At 49.0% G+C, this 20479-nt stretch overlaps 1 protein-coding gene across 3 annotated transcripts; it reads left to right on the top strand.

Annotated features, from left to right (window-relative positions):
- Positions 1-1774: 1774 nt before the first annotated feature.
- CALCOCO1 (calcium binding and coiled-coil domain 1) lies at positions 1775-18873 on the top strand. Of its 3 annotated transcripts, XM_009180862.4 has the most exons (16): positions 1818-1894; positions 2972-3062; positions 4036-4215; positions 4553-4655; positions 5661-5851; positions 7247-7405; positions 7813-7961; positions 9927-10017; positions 13270-13425; positions 13642-13896; positions 14364-14489; positions 15307-15402; positions 15755-15863; positions 16093-16292; positions 16784-16890; positions 17867-18873. In XM_009180862.4, the coding sequence occupies exons 3-16, from the start codon at positions 4060-4062 to the stop codon at positions 18042-18044; spliced, it is 2076 nt and encodes a 691-aa protein (XP_009179126.1). In that variant the 5' UTR covers positions 1818-1894; positions 2972-3062; positions 4036-4059; the 3' UTR covers positions 18045-18873. The 3 variants fall into 3 exon arrangements, with proteins under 3 accessions (XP_003906517.1, XP_009179127.1, XP_009179126.1); XM_003906468.4 differs by lacking the exon at positions 2972-3062 and having other exon boundaries at positions 1775-1894; XM_009180863.3 differs by lacking the exon at positions 2972-3062 and having other exon boundaries at positions 1809-1894; positions 4039-4215.
- Positions 18874-20479: the final 1606 nt, after the last annotated feature.

Genomic DNA, 20479 nt, shown 5'->3' with positions numbered 1-20479 from the left:
AATACCTAGCATAGTACCTGACACACATATCTGTTGAATTAATCTGTTTCACATTACCTTGTGCCTTGCACTGAGCATATAAATGCTCAGTGAACATGTGTCTCCTGTTAATGAACCAGCACTGTTCCTTAGAACAATGGGAGTTAGTATCACATGCCAGAGTTTCTGGACTGGGAGTATGGTGACTGCTTGTGCTTAAATCCTGATTCTGCCACTTACTAGCTGGATGACTCCAGGCAAGTCATTAATTGTGCCTCAATCTCATCATGTGTAAAATGGGGATAAAAACAAGGCATATTACATAAGCCTGTTGTATTAAATAGGAAAATTCTTAGCATAGTTTGAACAGATCATAAGCACCCATTTTTAGCTCCGAGACTGTTTTCTTACAGACCCTTATTTTGGGTGGAAGACAAGAGCCAAGAACACTTGAGACTTGGGTCCTTGAACAGACCTCACTCTTAACCCACTCCAGACCTTGAGCTACCTCCTCATCCAGAAACTGGTTCCCTAACTCATAAATCCTGACTAATGACACAGACACATCACCTTAATGTTTGTGCAGCTCAGTAACTAATTGTTAAGTGCCTGGAGATCTTCAGATGAAAGACACTCAGGGCAGACACCGCATTCAGTCATAAAAGCAAAACACTACCAAAAAACTTGGAAAAGGCAGAAGCTCCATAACTTAGTGCAGTAGAGAATTAAAGCAGGCACCTAGGAAGAGGAAATCAATCCTTAAGACTGTAATCCTTTAATGCAGAGCCAGAGAAAGAGGTAATTCTGAATGCCTCCGACTAGAGGGATGGAGAATGGCGAGACGGGGGTAGGATGCTCAAGTCTGTAACGTGACTTGGGGTGTGGGAGACGTGTCAATCTTTCACCTCTCCTAAATAAAAACCGGAACGTCAACATATATTGTTATCCTAATTAATTTAAGCCACTTAAAAGGCTTGGGCAAACAGGCCCCTATAAGTGGCTTGTGAATTGCGACAGGTCCTGAATTATGCCAAGCTCCCTTTTCAATTTCATTCTTCTCATTCCACTGCTCCTACCACCACCTCAGGCAATTTTATCCTCTTCCTACACCCAGAAGCCACTCTAGGGGAGCCCAGTCCAGATGCGTATTGTCAGGCCCCTTAGCACTGAAATCCTTAAGTTGGAAGAAAATGGTCAACTGTGCAGAACACAACATTCTTACAAGGTCTGTCCCTGAGGTTGAAGTAAAGAAGAAACTGCTATACCCCAGCTATCAGTTTCCCATCCCCAAAATGGTGGGTAGCTGGGGTGTAGTGGCAAGAACACATGACGTGGAGTCAGCCAAGGCTAGTGCAGTTCTACATTTCATAGCTTTGACACTTCACACTGGCTCCTTAACCGTACTTGAGTTTCTTCATCTATAAAGTGTGCATAACGCTAACGCCTATGTCACAGGGGGGTGTGAAAAGTACATGAGGGGGACGCAACACAAACCGCTCTGCCCACCGTTAAAGCGTTACACAGAAGGCGTTAGAGCCGTAAATCCTCCCCAGCCTCCAACAGCGCACGTTACAAACCAGCAGCCACCCCTCATGCAGCCGGCCCCCTCCTAAGGGATCATGGGCCCTGAAGTCCTTTGATGGCCACACCCTCGTTCTCTGTCATAGGAGGGAGAACTACGCCTCCCAGGACACCGCCGTGAGGCCGCCGCCACGGACGCCCTCTTCCCCGCCCTACTTGCGCGCAGCCTTCTAGGATATGTAGTCCTAGGTCCGAGCGCGCGGCGGCGAAAGGGCGCGGAAGAACCACAAAACCCAGAAGCCCTCGCGCCCACTCTTCTCCCTCCCCTCGAGAAGTCGGAGGGCTGTTTTTGTTGTTGGTGAAAGGTGAGGGGAACAGCTGATCCATCTGTTGGGTAAGAAACTTGGCCTAATTGGGGGCGATTTTATGGGAGGGCAGAGTTTCCCCACTTTCCAGTTTGGGGAAGGATAACGTAAGGGAACTGTCGAAGGGGGATGCAGGAGCGTTTGGGTTTTAACACTTTCCTTACTGGAGAAGCCACCCCCGCTGTTTGGGGAGTTCTTAGTTTCAAGGGGACCCTGATTAGAGGGGGCGCCCCCTCGTCGTCCTCTCCTTCTTCTCAGTACGTCTCTATAAAGCTGATCCCTTTAGGGGAGCTGAAATCTACTTATTCTCTCCCAGGCAAGACGTGTCCCCCACACGTCTTCCCTCTCTCCCCTACGCAAATCCAAAGGCCTTTACGACGCTGAATCCCTGGAGGAAGGGGGACCTTCCAAGTAGTAGAATGTCAAGGAACTCTAGAGCCTACAGAGGAGGGGGCGGGACACCCGCTCTCCGCCCGCCATGTGAACATCTGAATCAGGCTACACACCTACATCTTAGGTGCCCAGAACTTTCTTTCGGACATGAAGAACATTTACAGCTGTTACGGATTTTCTTTTTGGGGTGTATTTTAGTGTTCTCCAGGTATAGATCTTTGGGGACAACTTACCCCCACCCTTAGAAAGCTGGAAGAATTACATTTGGAGAAAACATGGACTAGTTTCAACCAGGAATTTTTCAGAGAGATGAACATAAAAAAAAAAAAAAAAAAAAAAACCTTTTGTTCTACCTATTTTGGAGGCAGAAGTTGCTCCTTTTTGTGTTGCTGGCTCACCTTTATCCACTGAGTTTCTGTTTTCTTTTAAAGCTTCTGTCCCCTAGACTTCAGCCTGGTGTGGGTTTGTGATGTTTGGGGGCGTGCGTATGACTAGTGGCAATGGCTGGTTGGACATGTCGGCTGTGAGTGACACAGGAAGCAGATTAGTGGGCTGGAAAGGAGTGATGAGTAAGAGGGCCATCTCACAGCCCTGGACTGAGGAGTTCTCTTGATCGTTATTATTGTTATCTGTCCTCACCCCACCCTCATATTTTCCAATTAACTCTCCCCAGCTAACTTGGAACACCCCTTCCTCTCAACCCCATCCTATAGTGTGTCTCCAGCTACCAATACAAACAGATGGAAGGATCGAGGCTGAGGGGAGCAGAGAGAAAATGAGGAGAGAAATACTAAAGTGAAACTAGTAGGTTTCTAGTCCTGCTGCAGGCACAGTCTGGAGAGAAGAATGTTGGGTTCTTTTTTAACTCATCTCCCCTTTCCTCGACGTTAAATATACATTTCCACTTCTTGGGGGCCCTTACTTCCCACTTTCTAGTCTGTTCCCTGCCCCGGGGTGGGGCTTTCCTGGCTCCAGGCCCCCACATTCCATCTCACCACCCCCACCACGTTCCTGCTAAGCGCCTCACTCCACCCTTGAAGTTGCCGCCTCCAGAATTCTTGACTTCCTGGAATAATAAGTCGAGGGACAGAACCTGTCTTTCCTTATATCCTCCCCTTCCCTTTGTCTCTTGGATGCCAGCAGAAGCTTTCTGCTTCCCTGGAATTCATGGGGGTAGACAGCTCAGAGAGATGAAAAGAGAGCTCAGGAGCCTAAGGATTTGGGCTGTCAGTTCCCCCCGACCCCAAGCCGTATTCTAGCTCTGAAAACTCAACCATTCCTTTCAGAGATTAGTTGCTGCTTTCTGATGTCATAACTCATTCCTGGATACAGCTGGGTCAACAAGCTTAGGAGTAGGTAAGGACACCTCTCAATGAGAGGGCCCCACACCTCAGCTGGATTTTGAATTCAAGAGCCAGGATGTGTGGGAGATGGGATGGAGAAATGGAGGCTGTCGACCAAGTCTCAGTGTCCCACGCTCTGTCTCCCCTCAGTGTCCTTTTGGGAGCAAAATTAAAGAAGTCTGGACCCTCAGAAGGGTCTATAAGCCAGAGAGGGTATAGTGTGAGACAGGATGGGGACTGACTTGGAAGGCCAGACCTACATCCTAGAGACTAAGAGTGATACCTCAAAAATGTTCATAACCCTCAAGGACTGGAAACCAGGTATGGCTTCTCTCCAGGTGTAGTGGCAGGGGCTGTGAGTGTGTGTTGCTGGAGCTGTGTGGGGAAGGAGGTGGACTGGAGAGACTTTAGGATATCAACCCTTTCTTTCATAGGAGGACAGATATCTCAAGGCCAGGATGGAAGAATCACCACTAAGCCGAGCACCATCCCGTGGTGGAGTCAACTTTCTAAATGTAGCCCGGACCTACATCCCCAACACCAAGGTGGAATGTCACTACACCCTTCCCCCAGGCACCATGCCCAGTGCCAGTGACTGGATTGGCATCTTCAAGGTATCTCTGGAACCCCTTTTGGCTTAGGTTTATGGGCTGTGGGTTGGTTGGAATAAGGGGAATGATTGGGCTCTTGGATTCTCAACCTCAGGTTGATAGAGAAGAAGAAAGAAACATGTCACAGATGACAGAGGCAACCTGTGTAATCAAAGCTCATCTTTTCTCCATCTTAACCTTATTCTTTACTGACACATTAGTGTCCCTCCACTTTCCCTTTCTCTTGTCATTGTTGCCACTGTAGCTCCATCCTGCCCCTCATTCAACCCCTCTGCCCTTTCTTCCATCCATAGAAGGTATTTCCATGACCATACCTTTCTCCAACCTTGGGCTTTCACAGGTAGAAGCTGCCTGTGTTCGAGATTACCACACATTTGTGTGGTCTTCCGTGCCTGAAAGTACAACTGATGGTTCCCCCATTCACACCAGTGTCCAGTTCCAAGGTACAAGGGAAGACGGAAAATTGGGAGAGAGGAGCCAAGGGAGTAGAAGTTTGAAAGAAGGTAGTGGGCTCAGAAACATTAAAAGTTAGGCACAAAGGACAAGGAAAAATAAATGAAAATAAATATAATGAGAATATATCCAACAGGGCTCAGCAGATAGAAAATCATGGGATTATTGCAGAATCAGTAACTTAGAAACAGAAGGAACATCAGAGGACGTCTAGTCCCATGTCCTACCCAAAGAAGGAAAAACCAGGGAGTAAGGAAGATGGAAAGGTAGCATTATGTGGTGAGAAGAGGGAACGACCTGGGTTCAAATCTCACCTCTAACACTTAAAAGCTGTTTGGCCTTGGGCAAATTACATAACCTCCCTGTGTCTGTTATCTTAACAGTAAAAGGGGATGCCTGGTTTATAGAAACATTATGAGGATTTAAAATGAAAGCTGTAGGCCAGGCGTAGTGATCCCAGCACTTTGGGAGGCTAAGGTGGGTGAATCACTTGAGGTCAGGAGTTCAAGACCAGCCTGACCAACATGGCAAAATCCTGTCTCTACTGAAAATACAAAAAAAATTAGCCAGGATGGTGGTGCATGCCTGTAGTCCCAGCTACTCATGAGGCTGAGGCAGGAGAATCTCTTGAACCCAGGAGGCACAGGTTGCAGAGAGCCAAGATCGTGCCACGGCACTCCAGCTTTGCAACAGAGCAAGACTCTGTCTCAAAATAAAATAAAATAAAATAAAAACTGTTACCACAGTGTCTGGTACATGGTAGGCGCTCACTACATGGTGACTAGCATTATTATGATTATGATAGAGGGGGAGTGGGTTTGGGAGAGAAAGGAAGGAGAGGGATAGGCAGAAAGGAGAGAGAAGAGTACCCTAGGAAAAGAAATGGCCTGTGGGAGGTGGAGAAGAGAAGAAACAGTGTATGGAATACTGAGCAAGGGGCTGGAGCCAAGGACAGTGGATCATTTGGGGTCCTGGGTCCATTCTTCTTCCCACAGCCAGCTACCTGCCCAAACCAGGAGCTCAGCTCTACCAGTTCCGATATGTGAACCGCCAGGGCCGGGTGTGTGGGCAGAGCCCCCCTTTCCAGTTCCGAGAGCCAAGGCCCATGGATGAACTGGTGACCCTGGAGGAGGCTGATGGGGGCTCTGACATCCTGCTGGTTGTCCCCAAGGCAACTGTGTTACAGGTGAGAAAAGAGCAACAGAGTTATTCTCAGGCAAGGGAGTGGGAGACAGCATTGCAAGAGGGCCCTTCCCACCTTACCCTCCCTTCATCTGTGGCCTCAACTAAAGACCTCACTGAAAGTTAGACAAGGTCCTGCTTCAGGAAAGTCTCAGTCTAACATAGACATACATGAACATGTAAGGCAGGAAAGGAGACCACCCACAGGCCAGTGTAACTCAGGATTTCATAAGAACTTTTGCAGCCTTCCTTCTCTACGCGCTACATACTGCCTTATGCCCTAGAGGAAGATCTAAAGGGTGGAGGGAGGCTACTCGAGGGAACATTCAGAGAAAAGGGAGCACAAGACCTGCTTCCAGGACGAGTGGGGAGTGAGAGCAGATAGGCAAGGTCCCAGATCTGTACTGTCCAATACTAAAGGCTCTTAACTATATATGGCTCTTGAGTACTTCAGATGCAATTAATCCAAACTGAGATGTACTATAAGGGTAAAATATACTCCAGATTTTGAAGACTTAGTATTTTTTAAAGAGAATGTAAAAGACTTCAATAATTTTTATTTTGACTACACGTTGAAATGATACTGTTTGGGTTTTTTTTGTTTGTTTGTTTGTTTGTTTTTCTTCTTTTTTTTTTTGAGACAGCCTTGCTCTGTCACCTAGGAAGATGTTTATATCTCACATAAGTGAAAGATGTGTGATGAGCTCCTACTCTCTATTGTGTTTTCACCATTATGATTCTCATTTGAGCCCTACAACAATTCAGACTAAGGGATCATGTTACAAATGAGGACATGTTTCTTAACTTAGAGAAGTTAAGAAACTTGTTCAAAATCACATAGCCAGCTGGGTGTAGTGGCATGCGCCTATAGTCCCAGCTACTGGGGAGACACTGTGGTGGAAGGATTGCTTGAGGCCAGGAGTTTGAGGTACTGTATGCTGTGGTTGCACCTATGGCTAGCCACTGCACTCCAGCCTGGGCAACATAGTGAGACCCTGTCTTTAAAAAAATCACATAGCTAGTAAAAATTGCATTGAAGATTTGAACCCAAGTCTGTCCAACTCCAGAGCAGATAGGGTAAAATTAAGGGAGCCATCCCTTGTGTTTGTGTTCATTGACATGCCACACAAGGGATTCCTGCAGTTGCTGGGTGAGGAAAGGGCCAGGCCTAGGGTGGGGAAAGGTAAGAGGGATGGGCAATTCAGAGTGCCGTGAGCTGGTGCATCTGACTGGGTGGTGGACAGGATTCGGTAGCACACCTAGCATCCCCTTCCTCACCTCTTTATAGCCCAAAGCTATATAACTTCCCAACCCCAGAATGCACCTGGAGTGTGGTAAGGATGAACCTTAGAAGGGGTACTCCACCAGCACACTCCCCTTCTCCTTCTGCCGCCTGTAGAACCAGCTCGATGAGAGCCAGCAAGAACGGAATGACCTGATGCAGCTGAAGCTGCAGCTGGAGGGACAGGTGACAGAGCTGAGGAGCCGAGTGCAGGAGCTCGAGAGGGCTCTGGCAACTGCCAGGCAGGAACACGCGGAGCTGATGGAACAGTATAAGGTGGGAGCTGGGCCAGGTAGGGGGTAGGGTCTGGCTGCTCATCCAGCGTGCAAAATCTAAACCCACTGAAGAGAGTGAAGGAGAGATGTTAGTGGGCTTTTATGATGGTTCTGACATCAAGAAAATAGGTTTAAGGGGTAATGGTTGGGATTAAACTTGATGTGACAAGAGACATGTTCCAAACTTGTAATGAGACTCAGTTCTTTGAACATAGGAATGCTGAGGTAAGGTGGAGGTGGCCACGTTGATAGGTAAAGGAATGTTCCAGCAGTTTCTTTTTCAAGGAAGGCAACGTGATAGCCAGGTGGGAGCAGTCAGACCCTGGTGTGCTCTTCCTAAGCCTTTGTTCCACTACTTGAGAGATGAATCCCAACCTCCCTTTTCTTCTGGGGGAAACTTAATTTCAGGGGATTTCCCGGTCCCATGGGGAGATCACAGAAGAGAGGGACATCCTGAGCCGGCAACAGGGAGACCATGTGGCACGCATCCTGGAGCTGGAGGATGACATTCAGACCATCAGTGAGAAAGTGCTGACGAAGGAAGTGGAGCTCGACAGGTAAGGGGAGTCCACTGACCCCGTCACTTCCTCTCCTTTCCATGACCCCCACGCTCCAGCCCCCTCTCTCAGGCGGGCAGACCTGCTGTCTGCCTCACATGCTTTCTCTTTCCCTCCTACCCTCACTCATGCTAGTCCAATTACTGGGGATACCCTTTTCTGCCGAGCTCTCTACCATCTTTCCGCACGCTATTCTGTATTCCTTTGCTTTGGAAATAATCATAGTTACCACTTACCGTGCAGCAAAAGCTGAGCAAGAGCTAGGAGTGGAGGATTTGGAAGAAGAGAATGGATGAAAGTCAGTGCAAGATAAGAGAGGATGGATTTCAGATTTGGCAGCAGGAAAGATAAGATTGGACTGTGTTCTTACTATTAAGAAACATTAGAACTGGTGATCCAGGAATGTTATGGAATCTCTCCTCTGGAAAAAAAGATACAAATCATAGACTCTTAGCATTGGGAATGTAAGATATGTATGAGGGTATGTAAGAGGTCACCCTCAGGAGGCAGCCTCTTTAACATTTGACAGCTGTCATTTTTGTATCTCTTGTATTGAGCCAAACTCTACTCTCCTATAACTTAGCAGGGGGTCCCGAGACCTCTGGAGCCACATAAAATAAATTTCTTTCTGCTTCCAGAAAGTTGTTTCCTCTACCAAGTAGCATAAATATTGACCACCACCTCCCATGTCTCCCTTCAAATTTTCACCGGTTTAAATACTCTAGTTCCTTATTTCATTAAATGACATAATTATATTCCATTTAGTACTGGTAGATGGGATATTTTAAAAAACTGTTTAAGGCCAGGCGCGGTGGCTCAAGCCTGTAATCCCAGCACTTTGGGAGGCTGAGATGGGTGGATCACGAGGTCAGGAGATCGAGACCATCCTGGCTAACACGGTGAAACCCCATCTCTACTAAAAAATACAAAAAAAAAAAAAAAAAAAACTAGCCAGGCGAGGTGGCGGGCGCCTATAGTCCCAGCTACTCGGGAGGCTGAGGCAGGAGAATGGCGTAATCCTGGGAGGCGGAGCTTGCAGTGAGCTGAGATCCAGCCACTGCACTCCAGCCTGGGTGACAGAGCGAGACTCCGTCTCCAAAAAAAAAAAAAAAAAAAAAAACTGTTTAAAAGAAAGAGGCGTTCTATCCAAGGCCCAAAGTAATAAGTGAGTTCATCTGAGAGGCTTCTTCAGGATATGTTAGTCTCACCCTAGGGAAATATTAGATGTCAGCATTCTAAGTCATAGGTTAGGAAAGCAGTGGTCAGATTGAGCATCTGGAAAAGATTAGAGGCTGTCTAGACCAGGGGTCAACAACTATGGCCCACAAGCCAAATCTAGCCTGCCACCTGTTGTATAACGCACAGGTAAGAATGGTTTTTACATCTTTTAATGGTTAAGAACAAATTAAAAGAAGAATATTTTGTAACATGTGAAAGTTGTATGAACTTCAAATCTGTGTTCAAGTTTTATTGAAACATCATGCTCATTCATTTACATATTGTCAATGGACGGTCCTGCACTACAATGGCAGAGTTGAGTAGATGCCACAGAGACCACATGGGCTGCAAAGTATAAAATCTTTACTATCAGGCCCTTTACAGAAAAAGTCTGCCAACTTCTGGTCTAGATCAAAAGTTTACAATCAATAATGACAGCCCTCGTCTCAAAAAGACTAGATTCTAGTCTCTTGATTGAGTGAAAACAATGGGAGCCATCAGCAAAACATTCCTTAAAATATTACATAAAAAGATAAGAAAAACTATTTGTTTCTAAATTCTTCTCTAGAACCTGGAATCTTGGTTTCCTGGGGCTTAGAACTGGAGCTGGCTTAGGGATTTATGCATCCCAGAGTGAAATGGAGCTCTGGGCCTAGAGCAGCAGCAGCAGAGCACAAGACAGAGGCCTGAGTCCATTCCTTCTCTGGGTGGAGCAGATTGTCTGACATGTCATCCCACCAATCACAGGCTTAGAGACACAGTGAAGGCCCTGACTCGGGAACAGGAGAAGCTTCTTGGGCAACTGAAAGAAGTACAAGCAGACAAGGAGCAAAGCGAGGTAAGAGGCTCAGAGTTGATTTGCTTTCTCCATTGCCCAGTCAGTGTTTGATTCCCTTTCGAGAGCCAGACACCAAAGGGAATACAAATGTAAAGAAGACATTGACATTGTGTGCACTCCACTAGGGAATATAAGACATATACCCAAATCAGGATTAGTCAGAGTGGAAAAGTGGAATATAAGAGTACAATCTCAGCTCAGTGCAACCTCTGCCTCCTGGGTTCAAGCAACTCTCATGTCTCAGTTACCTGAGCAGCTGGGATTACTGGCGCATGCCACCATGCCCAGCTAACTTTTGTATTTTTAGTAGAGACAGGGTTTCACCATGTTAGGCAGACTGGTCTTGAACTCTTGACCTCAAGTGTTCCGCCCACCTCAGCCTCCCAAATTGCTGGGATTACAGGTGTGAGCCACTGCACCTGGCCTCAAGAGAAATCTAATAAAGTATTGTAGAGCTCCAGGGAGGTGTATGAGTGCACATCTTGTTAGAGACATAAGAAAAGTCTTTTTAAAAGGGGTGTGGAGGCCAGGCACAGTGGCTCACGCCTGTAATTCCAGCACTTTGGAAGGCCAAGGCAGGCGGATCACCTGAGGTCAGGAGTTCAAGACCAGCCTGGCCAACATGGTGAAACCCCGTCTCTACTAAAAATACAAAAATTAGCCAGGTGTGTCAGGTGCCTGTAATCCCAGCTACTCAGGAGGCTGAGGCAGGAGAATCACTTGAACCCGGGAGGCAGAAGTTGCAGTGAGCCTAGATCACACTATGGCACTCCAGCCTGGGTGACAGAGTGAGACTCTGTCTCAAAAAAAAAAAGCAGGGGAGGGCCATGGCTGGGCATGGTGGCTCACACCTGTGATCATAACACTTTGGGAGGCTGAGGTGGGAAGATTGTTCAAGCCCAGAAGTTCAAAACCAGCCTGGGCAACATAGTGAGACCCCATCTCTACAAAAAATTTTAAAAATTAGCCAGGCATGGTGGCATGCACCTGTAGTCCCAGCTACTCAGGAAGCTGAAGTGGAAGGATTGCTTGAGCCCGGGAGGTCAAGCCTGCAGTGAGCTGTGATCGCACCCCTGCACTCCAGCCTGGGTGACAGAGCAAGATTCTGTCTCAGAAAAAAAAAAAGGGATGGGGTGTAGGGCATGTAGTAGCCTAGTACTTTCAAACCTTTTTAGCAGAACCCTTTCCTCTTCTCCCACCAATAAAGTTTTTCATCTTGTGTGGACTCTCACTGAATAAACAAAAACAATATTTTATTACTATGAATTTATTTTCATAAATCTGAATGTATAACATTTACTTAAAAGGTAATGAAAGCAATTAGGTAATTTTGAGGCATACCAAACTTTGAAATGAGAGGCTATGGATGACTGTTCTGTCAGCCTCAGCAACTAATATATTTCTGTATTTTATTTTGGTTGTGCAGTATTGAGAACACCTTGAGTCACACACAAGTAGGTGCAAATGATAACAATTTTTAAACTGTCCACCTTGCAACTCAGTTTACTCTTCAATTCAATAGAAAATACAATAGAAACTATTCTGAGCTTTGCACAAAAATGAATTAACCTGGAAACACATGCCAATTGGTGATCTCCAGTGTGTTAACTTGTGATTTTATGCGTGTTTGTTTGTTTCTTTGTTTTGAGACAGAGTTTCATCTTGTTGCCCAGGCTGGAGTGCAGTGGCACGATCTTGGCTCACTGCAACCTCTGCCTTCCAGGTTCAAGCGATTCTTCTGTCTCAGCCCCCTGAGTAGTGGGATTACAGGCACCCGCCACCACGCCTGGCTAATTTTTTGTATTTTTAGTAGAGATGGGGTTTCACCATGTTGGCCAGGCTGGTCTCAAACTTCTGACCTCAGGTGATCTACCTGCCTTGGCCTCCCAAATCACGCTGAGATTACAGGCGTGAGCCACTGCGCCCGGCCTTGTGTTGTTTTTTTTAACATAATTGTTAATAATTTAGAGGACGTTCAAATCAAATATCTGCAGAACTCCTAAATCCCTTCTTCAGTACCCTGGGTTTGTGTGGAAGATCGTTAAAAACCCTTTGCTCAGCAGTGAGAATAGGTAGAATTTGAGTAGACAGAGATGAGAGTGAGGATATTCTAGGAACAGAGAAAGACATGAGCAAAGGCTTAAAGGACAGAACACTCAGGGCAGTTGAATGTGTGGGTGAAGTGTTTGAGATAAGGCCTTGGTTAGACTGTGGAGGATCTTGAGCTTCATTTTTATTCCACAAGCAGTGAAAGGCTTTGATGATTTTTCAAGCAGGGGTGACATGAACTGTACTTATGGCCAGGTGTAGTGGCCCACACCTGTAATCCCAACATTTTTGGAGGCGAAGGCAGGCGGATCCCTCGAGTCAGGAGTTCAAGACAAGCCTGGGCAACATAGTGAGACCCTGTCTCGTCTCTAAAAAAAAAAAAAATCACAAAAACTAGGCAGGCATGGTGGCACACACCTATAATCCCAGCTACTTGGGAGGCTGAGTTGAGACAATTGCTTGAGCCCAGGAGTTGGAGGCTGCAGTGAGCTGTGACCATGCTACTTCACTCCAGTCTTGGCGACAGAGTCAGATCCTATCTCTAAAAAAGAACATAACTGTACTTAAAAAATCAGAACTGTACCTAAAGAAGAATAATCTGATTGCCTTGTGGAGAATGAGCTAGTTATAAAGTTATTCAGTAGTCCAAGCAAGGAATAACCAGAGTCAGATAACGTGGTTGTGGTGGTAACAGAGGAGGGGAAATGGCTGTGACCAGGATGGAGAAGCAATAGGCTTTTCTGTGGGCTGCTAGGGAGAGGACAGAGCCAAGCATGGCACCAAGGACACCAGGTTACTCCATCCTGAGTAACGTGGGAGCTAGTTGTTACCATGGACGGAAATAAGAGTAGGAAAGACTGGGATGGGGTAGGAGGTAGACTGTTGAGTTTGAGGGGCCTGTAGGGCATGAAGACTGAGTTTTGATTTAAGAGAAAGAATGGAGTAGCAGAAATGGTACATGGAATGCCTACATGGAAGACCCGAGGCTATAATGCTGGATACCTCAATCTGGGAGCTGGAGACTGGATATGCAGGATTGAGTCCTTTGAGCTGAGAACCCAAGAAGGGCTGGCAATAGTTGAAGGCTTGAGTGTGTGTTAAATCTGAGAAGTGGAACCTTGACCACTCTCATCACAGTGGTTCACCTCCCCAGCCACCCCAACACACATACCCCTTTCCTTACCTGTTTTCCGCTTCCATCAGGCTGAGCTCCAAGTGGCACAACAGGAGAACCGTCGCTTAAATTTGGACCTGCAGGAGGCCAAGAGCTGGCAAGAGGAGCAGAGTGCTCAGGCCCAGAGACTGAAAGACAAGGTGGCCCAGATGAAGGATACCCTAGGCCAGGCCCAGCAGCGGGTGGTGAGTGAGGCCCCTTGGCAACAGGAAACAGGGAAAGTTCCAAGGGCAAGTTATAGAAAAGCCTAAGTGTCTAAAGAGAAGGGGAAAGACATGGCTAAAGACGAAACAACACAACCCCGAGTCCTAATGCAGTGGAGTGGAGGGAGCGTGGTTACCTCCCCGGCTGACAAACGGTTCACTGGGAACTCTGATCTCCATCTCCTCCTTTCTCCTGAGGCTGAGCTGGAGCCCCTGAAGGAGCAGCTTCGAGGGGCCCAGGAGCTTGCAGCCTCAAGCCAGCAGAAAGCCACCCTTCTTGGGGAGGAGTTGGCCAGCGCAGCAACAGCCAGGGACCGCACCATAGCCGAACTACACCGCAGCCGCCTGGAAGTGGCTGAAGTTAACGGCAGGCTGGCTGAGCTCGGTTTGCACTTGAAGGAAGAAAAATGCCAATGGAGCAAGGAGCGGGCAGGGCTGCTGCAGAGTGTGGAGGTAGAGGGATGGGGGGGCACCTGGCAATCTGATGGCCACTGCCCCCACCTCTGTGGGGACTCCTACATGTGGTCAGATCCTTTGGGAGGAGAGAAGAGGGGTTGAGAACCTTAGAGGACTCGGGTGGAGAGGGGCTTTGAGGGAGGTACACTTTACTTTCTAGGCATGACCCATCCCTAACCGGGGTATCCCAATCCTGATCACCAGAGTACCTTCCTTGGAACACAAACATTTTCTGTCCTAGGCCCCAGACCTGCCATAATGCCCATTCCTGATCAAGCAGCACCTGCCTTCATGTCCTGTCCTTCATTCAGAGGGTATAGGAAATGAAGGCAAAAGGGGGAAAGTGCTCTAAAAATGATGCTTTAAATAAAGGAAAGGACACAGTAAGGGATAGTGCTAATGACAGTGGCGTTCCTTTTTCTTCCCCTCCCACCCTCCCATTTTCCTTCTTGGCTATCTCCCAGGCAGAGAAGGACAAGATCCTGAAGCTGAGTGCAGAGATACTTCGATTGGAGAAGGCAGTTCAGGAGGAGAGGACCCAAAACCAGGTGTTCAAGACTGAGCTGGCCCGGGAAAAGGATTCTAGCCTGGTAAGGCACCCAGCCACCAAGGGTCCTGTCCTGTGGCCTCCTGAGGCGTCCATACCCCTTCTCTCTGTCTTGGGTATGGGCTCAGAAGTACTAGGTGTCCACTTACATGTTGGGTGGCATTTCACTTGCGCAAGCAAGCCCTCGTTGGTTTGAAATATGCATTTTTTGCCGGGCGCGGTGGCTCAAGCCTGTAATCCCAGCACTTTGGGAGGCCGAGACGGGCGGATCACGAGGTCAGGAGATCAAGACCATCCTGGCTAACATGGTGAAACCCCGTCTCTACTAAAACATACAAAAAACTAGCCGGGCAAGGTGGCGGGCGCCTGTAGTCCCAGCTACTCGGGAGGCTGAGGCAGGAGAATGGCGTAAACCCGAGAGGCAGAGCTTGCAGTGAGCTGAGATTCGGCCACTGCAGTCCAGCCTGGGCGACAGAGCGAGACTCCGTCTCAAAAAAAAAAAAAAAAAAAAATGCATTTTTTTCTGCTCTCAGGGCACACATCTGGGCCCAGTAGAGGTGACTTAGGAGAGAATTATAGAGTGGCTCCTTGGTATGACCAAGGCCTCTGCACCCCAGTCTACAGGCAGTCATCCAGGACCCACTCGAGAGGCAGAGACTAAGACTTAGAAAACTGAGTCTCTGGGGCCCAAGACACAGGACTCATGGAAGAAGAGTGTTGGGAATCCCCGTGTGCGTCAGAGCAGGAAGGAAGCAGGGACATGGGGAGACCTGGTTCTAGATTGTTGGTCCTGGTCCCAGAGCCCAGGTTCTTGGGGGTACATTCTAGGCTCCAGATTCCATCGGGCCCTCTTCCCTCAGGTACAGTTGTCAGAAAGTAAGCGGGAGCTGACAGAGCTGCGGTCAGCCCTGCGTGTGCTCCAGAAGGAAAAGGAGCAGTTACAAGAGGAGAAGCAGGTGAGCACCCAGGCCCTGTGGATGCCACAGGTGAGGAATTGAGGGCTAGAAACTTTGTAAATTCCCGTCATCTCTTGGCTTAGAAACTGTTCTCTCCAAGAGGGCCCATACCCTGGCTTCTCTTATTAGCGGACTTGGCAGGACAGGGGATGATCTCTGGGAGAAGGGAGGGATGTAAGTGGTGAAGCAGGGGTGCTGGGGGGAGTGTCTGCCTGAAGTCGCCCCAATCTTTGCTGAAGGCATCTAATCCTGAGGAGCTAAGAGTTCTTGGGTGCAGAGAATGGCTCTGCAGGCTAGCAAGATTGGTACCTTCACGTTCTCTAGCACCTGCCTTTTTCCTTCCCAATTCCAGGAATTGCTAGAGTACATGAGAAAACTGGAGGCCCGCCTGGAGAAGGTGGCAGATGAGAAGTGGAATGAGGATGCTGCCACAGAGGATGAGGAGGCCGCTGCGGGACTGAGTCTGTATAACCCCAGTCTTATAACACCTCTTCCCCTCTCTACCCTCCGCTGTTGAGGAAGGCTCCATGTAACCTTGCTGGGAGCTGCCTCTGCCTTCTATGTGTTTTGCCTTTTCTTTCCCAGACCCTGGCCCCTGTTTAGTCTAATGATACCCCTCATCCAGAGGAGACAGCTGGTCCAACCTTCTCACAACACATCCTTCTTCTCTGCCTGCTTCATCTCCTACAGGCTGCCCGGCAGCTCTGACAGACTCGGAGGATGAGTCCCCAGAAGACATGAGGCTCCCACCCTATGGCCTTTGTGAGCATAGAGACCCAGGCTCCTCTCCTGCTGGGCCCCGAGAGGCTTCTCCCCTCGTTGTCATCAGCCAGCCGGCTCCCATTTCTCCTCACCTCTCTGGGCCAGCTGAGGACAGTAGCTCTGACTCGGTGAGCAGTGGAGGAGCCTGTACAGAAGCAGTAAGGAGGGGTAGGGCCAAACCCAAGTGTCCCAGCCTGGAGTGCAGCACGATCTTGGCTCACTGCAGCCTCTGCCTCCTGGGCTGAAGCAATCCTCCCACCTCAGTCTCTCAAGAGTAGCTGGGACCACAGGCACGCACCCCCAGCTAGTTAGAGCAAGGACCTTAGCCATACAGGGCTCTTTTTCCCAGGAGAGAAGAGGCAGGCCCAGCCTCTCTTCAAGGCCACACCAACAGATATCATCCCAAAACCCAGACCAGCCCAATAGCCTCACTGCTTCTCCTCCGCACTCATTCTCTTATTACCCACCAGCCCCTCGAAACGCCTCTCCTGCTGCACCCTTCCTAAACCCCTCAGGTCACTATCCTAGCCTTGGCTGCTCTTCCCATACTGTCCCAATGTGCTGCTCCCCCATCTTGGGACACCACTCCAAAGCCCAACCCTATCTCTTCGGCATCCAGGAGGCTGAAGATGAGAAGTCAGTCCTGATGGCAGCTGTGCAGAGTGGGGGTGAGGAGGCCAACTTGCTGCTTCCTGAACTGGGCAGTGCCTTCTATGACATGGCCAGGTGAGTTCAACCAGCAAGGCCAGGAGGGAGGTGGTAGGAGGTCAGAGGGAAAGGGCATCCGTGTGGACAGTCACCAGGCCCTGCTGCCAACCCCTTCCCTTCTTGGCCTCAGCCAAGAAAAGGAGATACAGGTATGGTTAACAACAAAAATGACTCACTGCTCCAAATCCCAGATGCCTTCAAGTAATCCCTCCCCCTATCTTATCAATGCACTCAGAGGTCCTGCCTTTAACTGGCTTCTATGTTGTTCTAGCACCATCTTCTGCAGAGCCCAAATTGCCCTGCTTCCCCTCTCTCCTGCCTCTACCCCTTCCCCAACCACCAGGTAGGTACCTAGGATCCTCTGGGGAGGAAGGGAGGTGACCACGGCCCCCAGGGATAGGAGCAGAGAGAAGATTGGGATCCAGCATCCATCTGGCTACACCTGAAATGCTTTCCCTCTTCCCTCACTTCCCTGGGTGACCCTTAGGGAAGGGAACCTACAGGGGTGGGGGTTTCGGTATCAGGTTGTCCCCTTCTGCCTTCCCTTTTATTCCCAGGGTCAAGGGGCAGGCACAGGGAAGAGAGATTTGATCATCTAGTCCCAGTTTTGCCTGGATGTGAGATGGGCTCAGGGCAGGGAGGGGGTGATGCTGTCATCCTTCCCGGCTGGAGCAGGAAGATGAAGGACGATGTCAGACTCATTTTCAGCCTCATTAGGCAGCAGACGGAGATGGAGGGAGGAGAGCAGGAGGTTGGGGGATGGGCTCTGCACTGCAGAGACCAGCAGAGACTAAAGAAGAGAGGACATGGGGAACTGGAAAAATAAGGCTTCCAGGGTTGTGGGGAGAAAGACCCTGTGGGAGAGGCCAGGATGCTGCATTTGGCACAGGATAACCTGGGAACCCAGGCACATGGGTCCTGCTCCCTGAAGTCTGCAAGTCAAGAAGGGAACAGAGCACGCCGACCCTCTCCCTTTCCCCTCTGTCTCTCTTAGTGGCTTTACAGTGGGTCCCCTGTCAGAAACCAGCACTGGGGGCCCTGCCACCCCCACATGGAAGGAGTGTCCTATCTGTAAGGAGCGCTTTCCTGCTGAGAGTGACAAGGATGCCCTGGAGGACCACATGGATGGACACTTCTTTTTCAGCACCCAGGACCCCTTCACCTTTGAGTGATCTTACTCCCTCGTACATGCACAAATACACACTCATGCACACACACACTCACACGCATGCATACACTTAGGCCTCATGCCCAGTTTCTATCACACTGGGCTCCATGATATTCTGTTCCCTAAGAACCGCTTCTGTGTGCCCTATTTTCATCCCAAGATTTCTCAGTTCATCCTCTCCTACCTGGCTCTTTTGTCCCAGGGAGGGGTCCTGTTCGGAAGCAGTGGCTGAATTTACGCCCTGAAAGTGGTTTTGGAGGAACCAGGATGGAGGAGGCCTTCCCCTGTGGGAATAGAATCGTCCACTCCTAGCCCTGGTTGCTTCTGATACTCACACAGCCACTGCACACACATACTCACACTCACACTCCCTTGTCTGATGCCCCAAAGCCAATTCCTGGGGCACCCTACCCTCTCTCATTTGGGGTTTCTGTTTGTTTACCTGAGTTTTCTCTGGGGCCTGCATAGAGGCAGCAGCATGGACATCACGGCCTCTCAGGTCCCTTTTGGTTCTCAGCTTCGTTGGTTCCTCTTTCTGTTCCCCCATTGCCTTCTGCGCCCCACCCTGGCCTTTTCCATAACCTTAGGTATTCAGTTTGGAGGGTTTTTTGTATTTTTGAGGATTCCTGTATTCTGTATCCTGTCCTCGCATCTCCTCACATGGAAAGAAATAATGTATTTGTGCCTTCTGTGAGGGATGGGGGGAACAAGTGGTCCCAGGTATCCCCATTTCCCAGCCCCCTCTCCCTCTCCAGGTCCCCCCATAGCAATAAAAGCTTCCCCCTGATATCCATCCCTTTGTAGTTTGAACAAATATATTTATATGATATGTATGACTGTTGTCACAAAATGTGTTCTTACCATGAGGTGTGACTGGAGCACAGAGCCCAAACCTCCGGCTCTTGGACCCTGGTGGAGGGAGGAGGGAAAGAGGGGACGCATCCCTACCTCATGGCAGGGGATGCTGGGCAGTTACTCTCCTGTCATGCCTCCTGGTGTGCTGGCCACCAGTGGGTTGTCTCAAGTGGGAGTCTGGCTTGGATAATACGGCAGTTGGGGAGGGAGCAAACCGATGGGTCCATGTCAGTTCTGCTTAGGGTTTAGCCCCAGGGTGGGTGGGTGCTGTGGAAAAGTGGGACAAGTTTTCCACTGTCCAGACCTTCAGCTTTCATAGCAGCCATCACTGTACCTTATGCCAAAGGACAGGCTTTATTCCTGTCAAGAGTATACACCTTTGAGTACTTAGTAAAAAATGCCCTAAGCCTTATACCTCTAAAGGCGATTTTATATTCCTCCTGTTTCTGTTTCTGTTGCTTTCTCTGTTGCCATCCCCTCATACCTGTGTGCACACTCTGACTCAACAGTCACAAAAACACATTCATCCACTTAACCAGCTTCACAGGCTAGACAGACACATACACAGCATCGTAAAGCATTTGTTAAGGACCTGCACATTCACCACGGCTCTCAGCAATGCCCTGCACAAGCACATGCCTACAACCCCCTTATCCTCCAACCCAATAGCTCCCTTCTCAGCTGCCCTCCACTCCCTTCAGGGGCCCTGTGTGGACCACCCCCACCATTCCCTGTCTCCATTCACCTGAAATGCTCCTGTCCACCCCCTTTCCAGCCCCACCTGGATGACATCTTACATCCTTCCTTCTTCCCTCACGTCTCTGTCTCCTAGCAACCCCATCTCGTTCCCTGAATCCCTTCCAAGGAAATTAGAGATAATGGATCTCTCCTCTCTCCATCTCAACCCCTCTTTATTGATCCTCCTTTAATGAAAGTTAATTATAACAATGATTTAATTAATAGAATCCCTCTCTTCCTTTATTGCTTCCCGTATTAAGACTATTAATAAATACGAGCTGGGCTGACAGAGGCATCCATCACCCGCGTGGGATTCCCCCCATCCCTCCTTTTACCTTCCCCCTCTCCCCCTCCCTCTCTTGGCCTATAAACTTGCCGGGGTAGTGGGGGTTAATCAGAGAGGAATTATGAGCCAACATCCCCAGCAGGAGGTGCATTTAATGAAATCATGTGTGATTTATTTTCTGGGGGAGGTTGGGGCGAGAAGAATCTGGGACCCACACCTCCTGGCTTCCAGAGGATGGCTGCCTTGTGCCAAAAAGGAGAAAAGTAGACAAACAGGGACCCAGGCCTCTGCTCCCATGCCACAGCCCTTGCCAAGCCACACATATACCCACAGGAGCCACATGGCTAGCTGCACAAGGCCACTGATAACAGACGCTGTCAGACAAAGCACTTAAGAGGACTATGGTATAGGTTTTGTTCTTTCCCACCTCCAAAACTTCACATGGGTCCTTCTCACCTTCCTTTCTCTCCAGCCCTATTCTGCTTCACTGTCCCGAATCTGCTTCGTACTCCCCTCCTCCATGAAGCCCCCCAATCCCCCACCAGGCTCCTCAACATGGA

Source organism: Papio anubis, chromosome 9, assembly GCF_008728515.1.
Source record: "Papio anubis isolate 15944 chromosome 9, Panubis1.0, whole genome shotgun sequence".
Classification (NCBI taxonomy): domain Eukaryota; kingdom Metazoa; phylum Chordata; class Mammalia; order Primates; family Cercopithecidae; genus Papio; species Papio anubis.
This window is presented reverse-complemented; position numbering and strand designations above follow the sequence as displayed.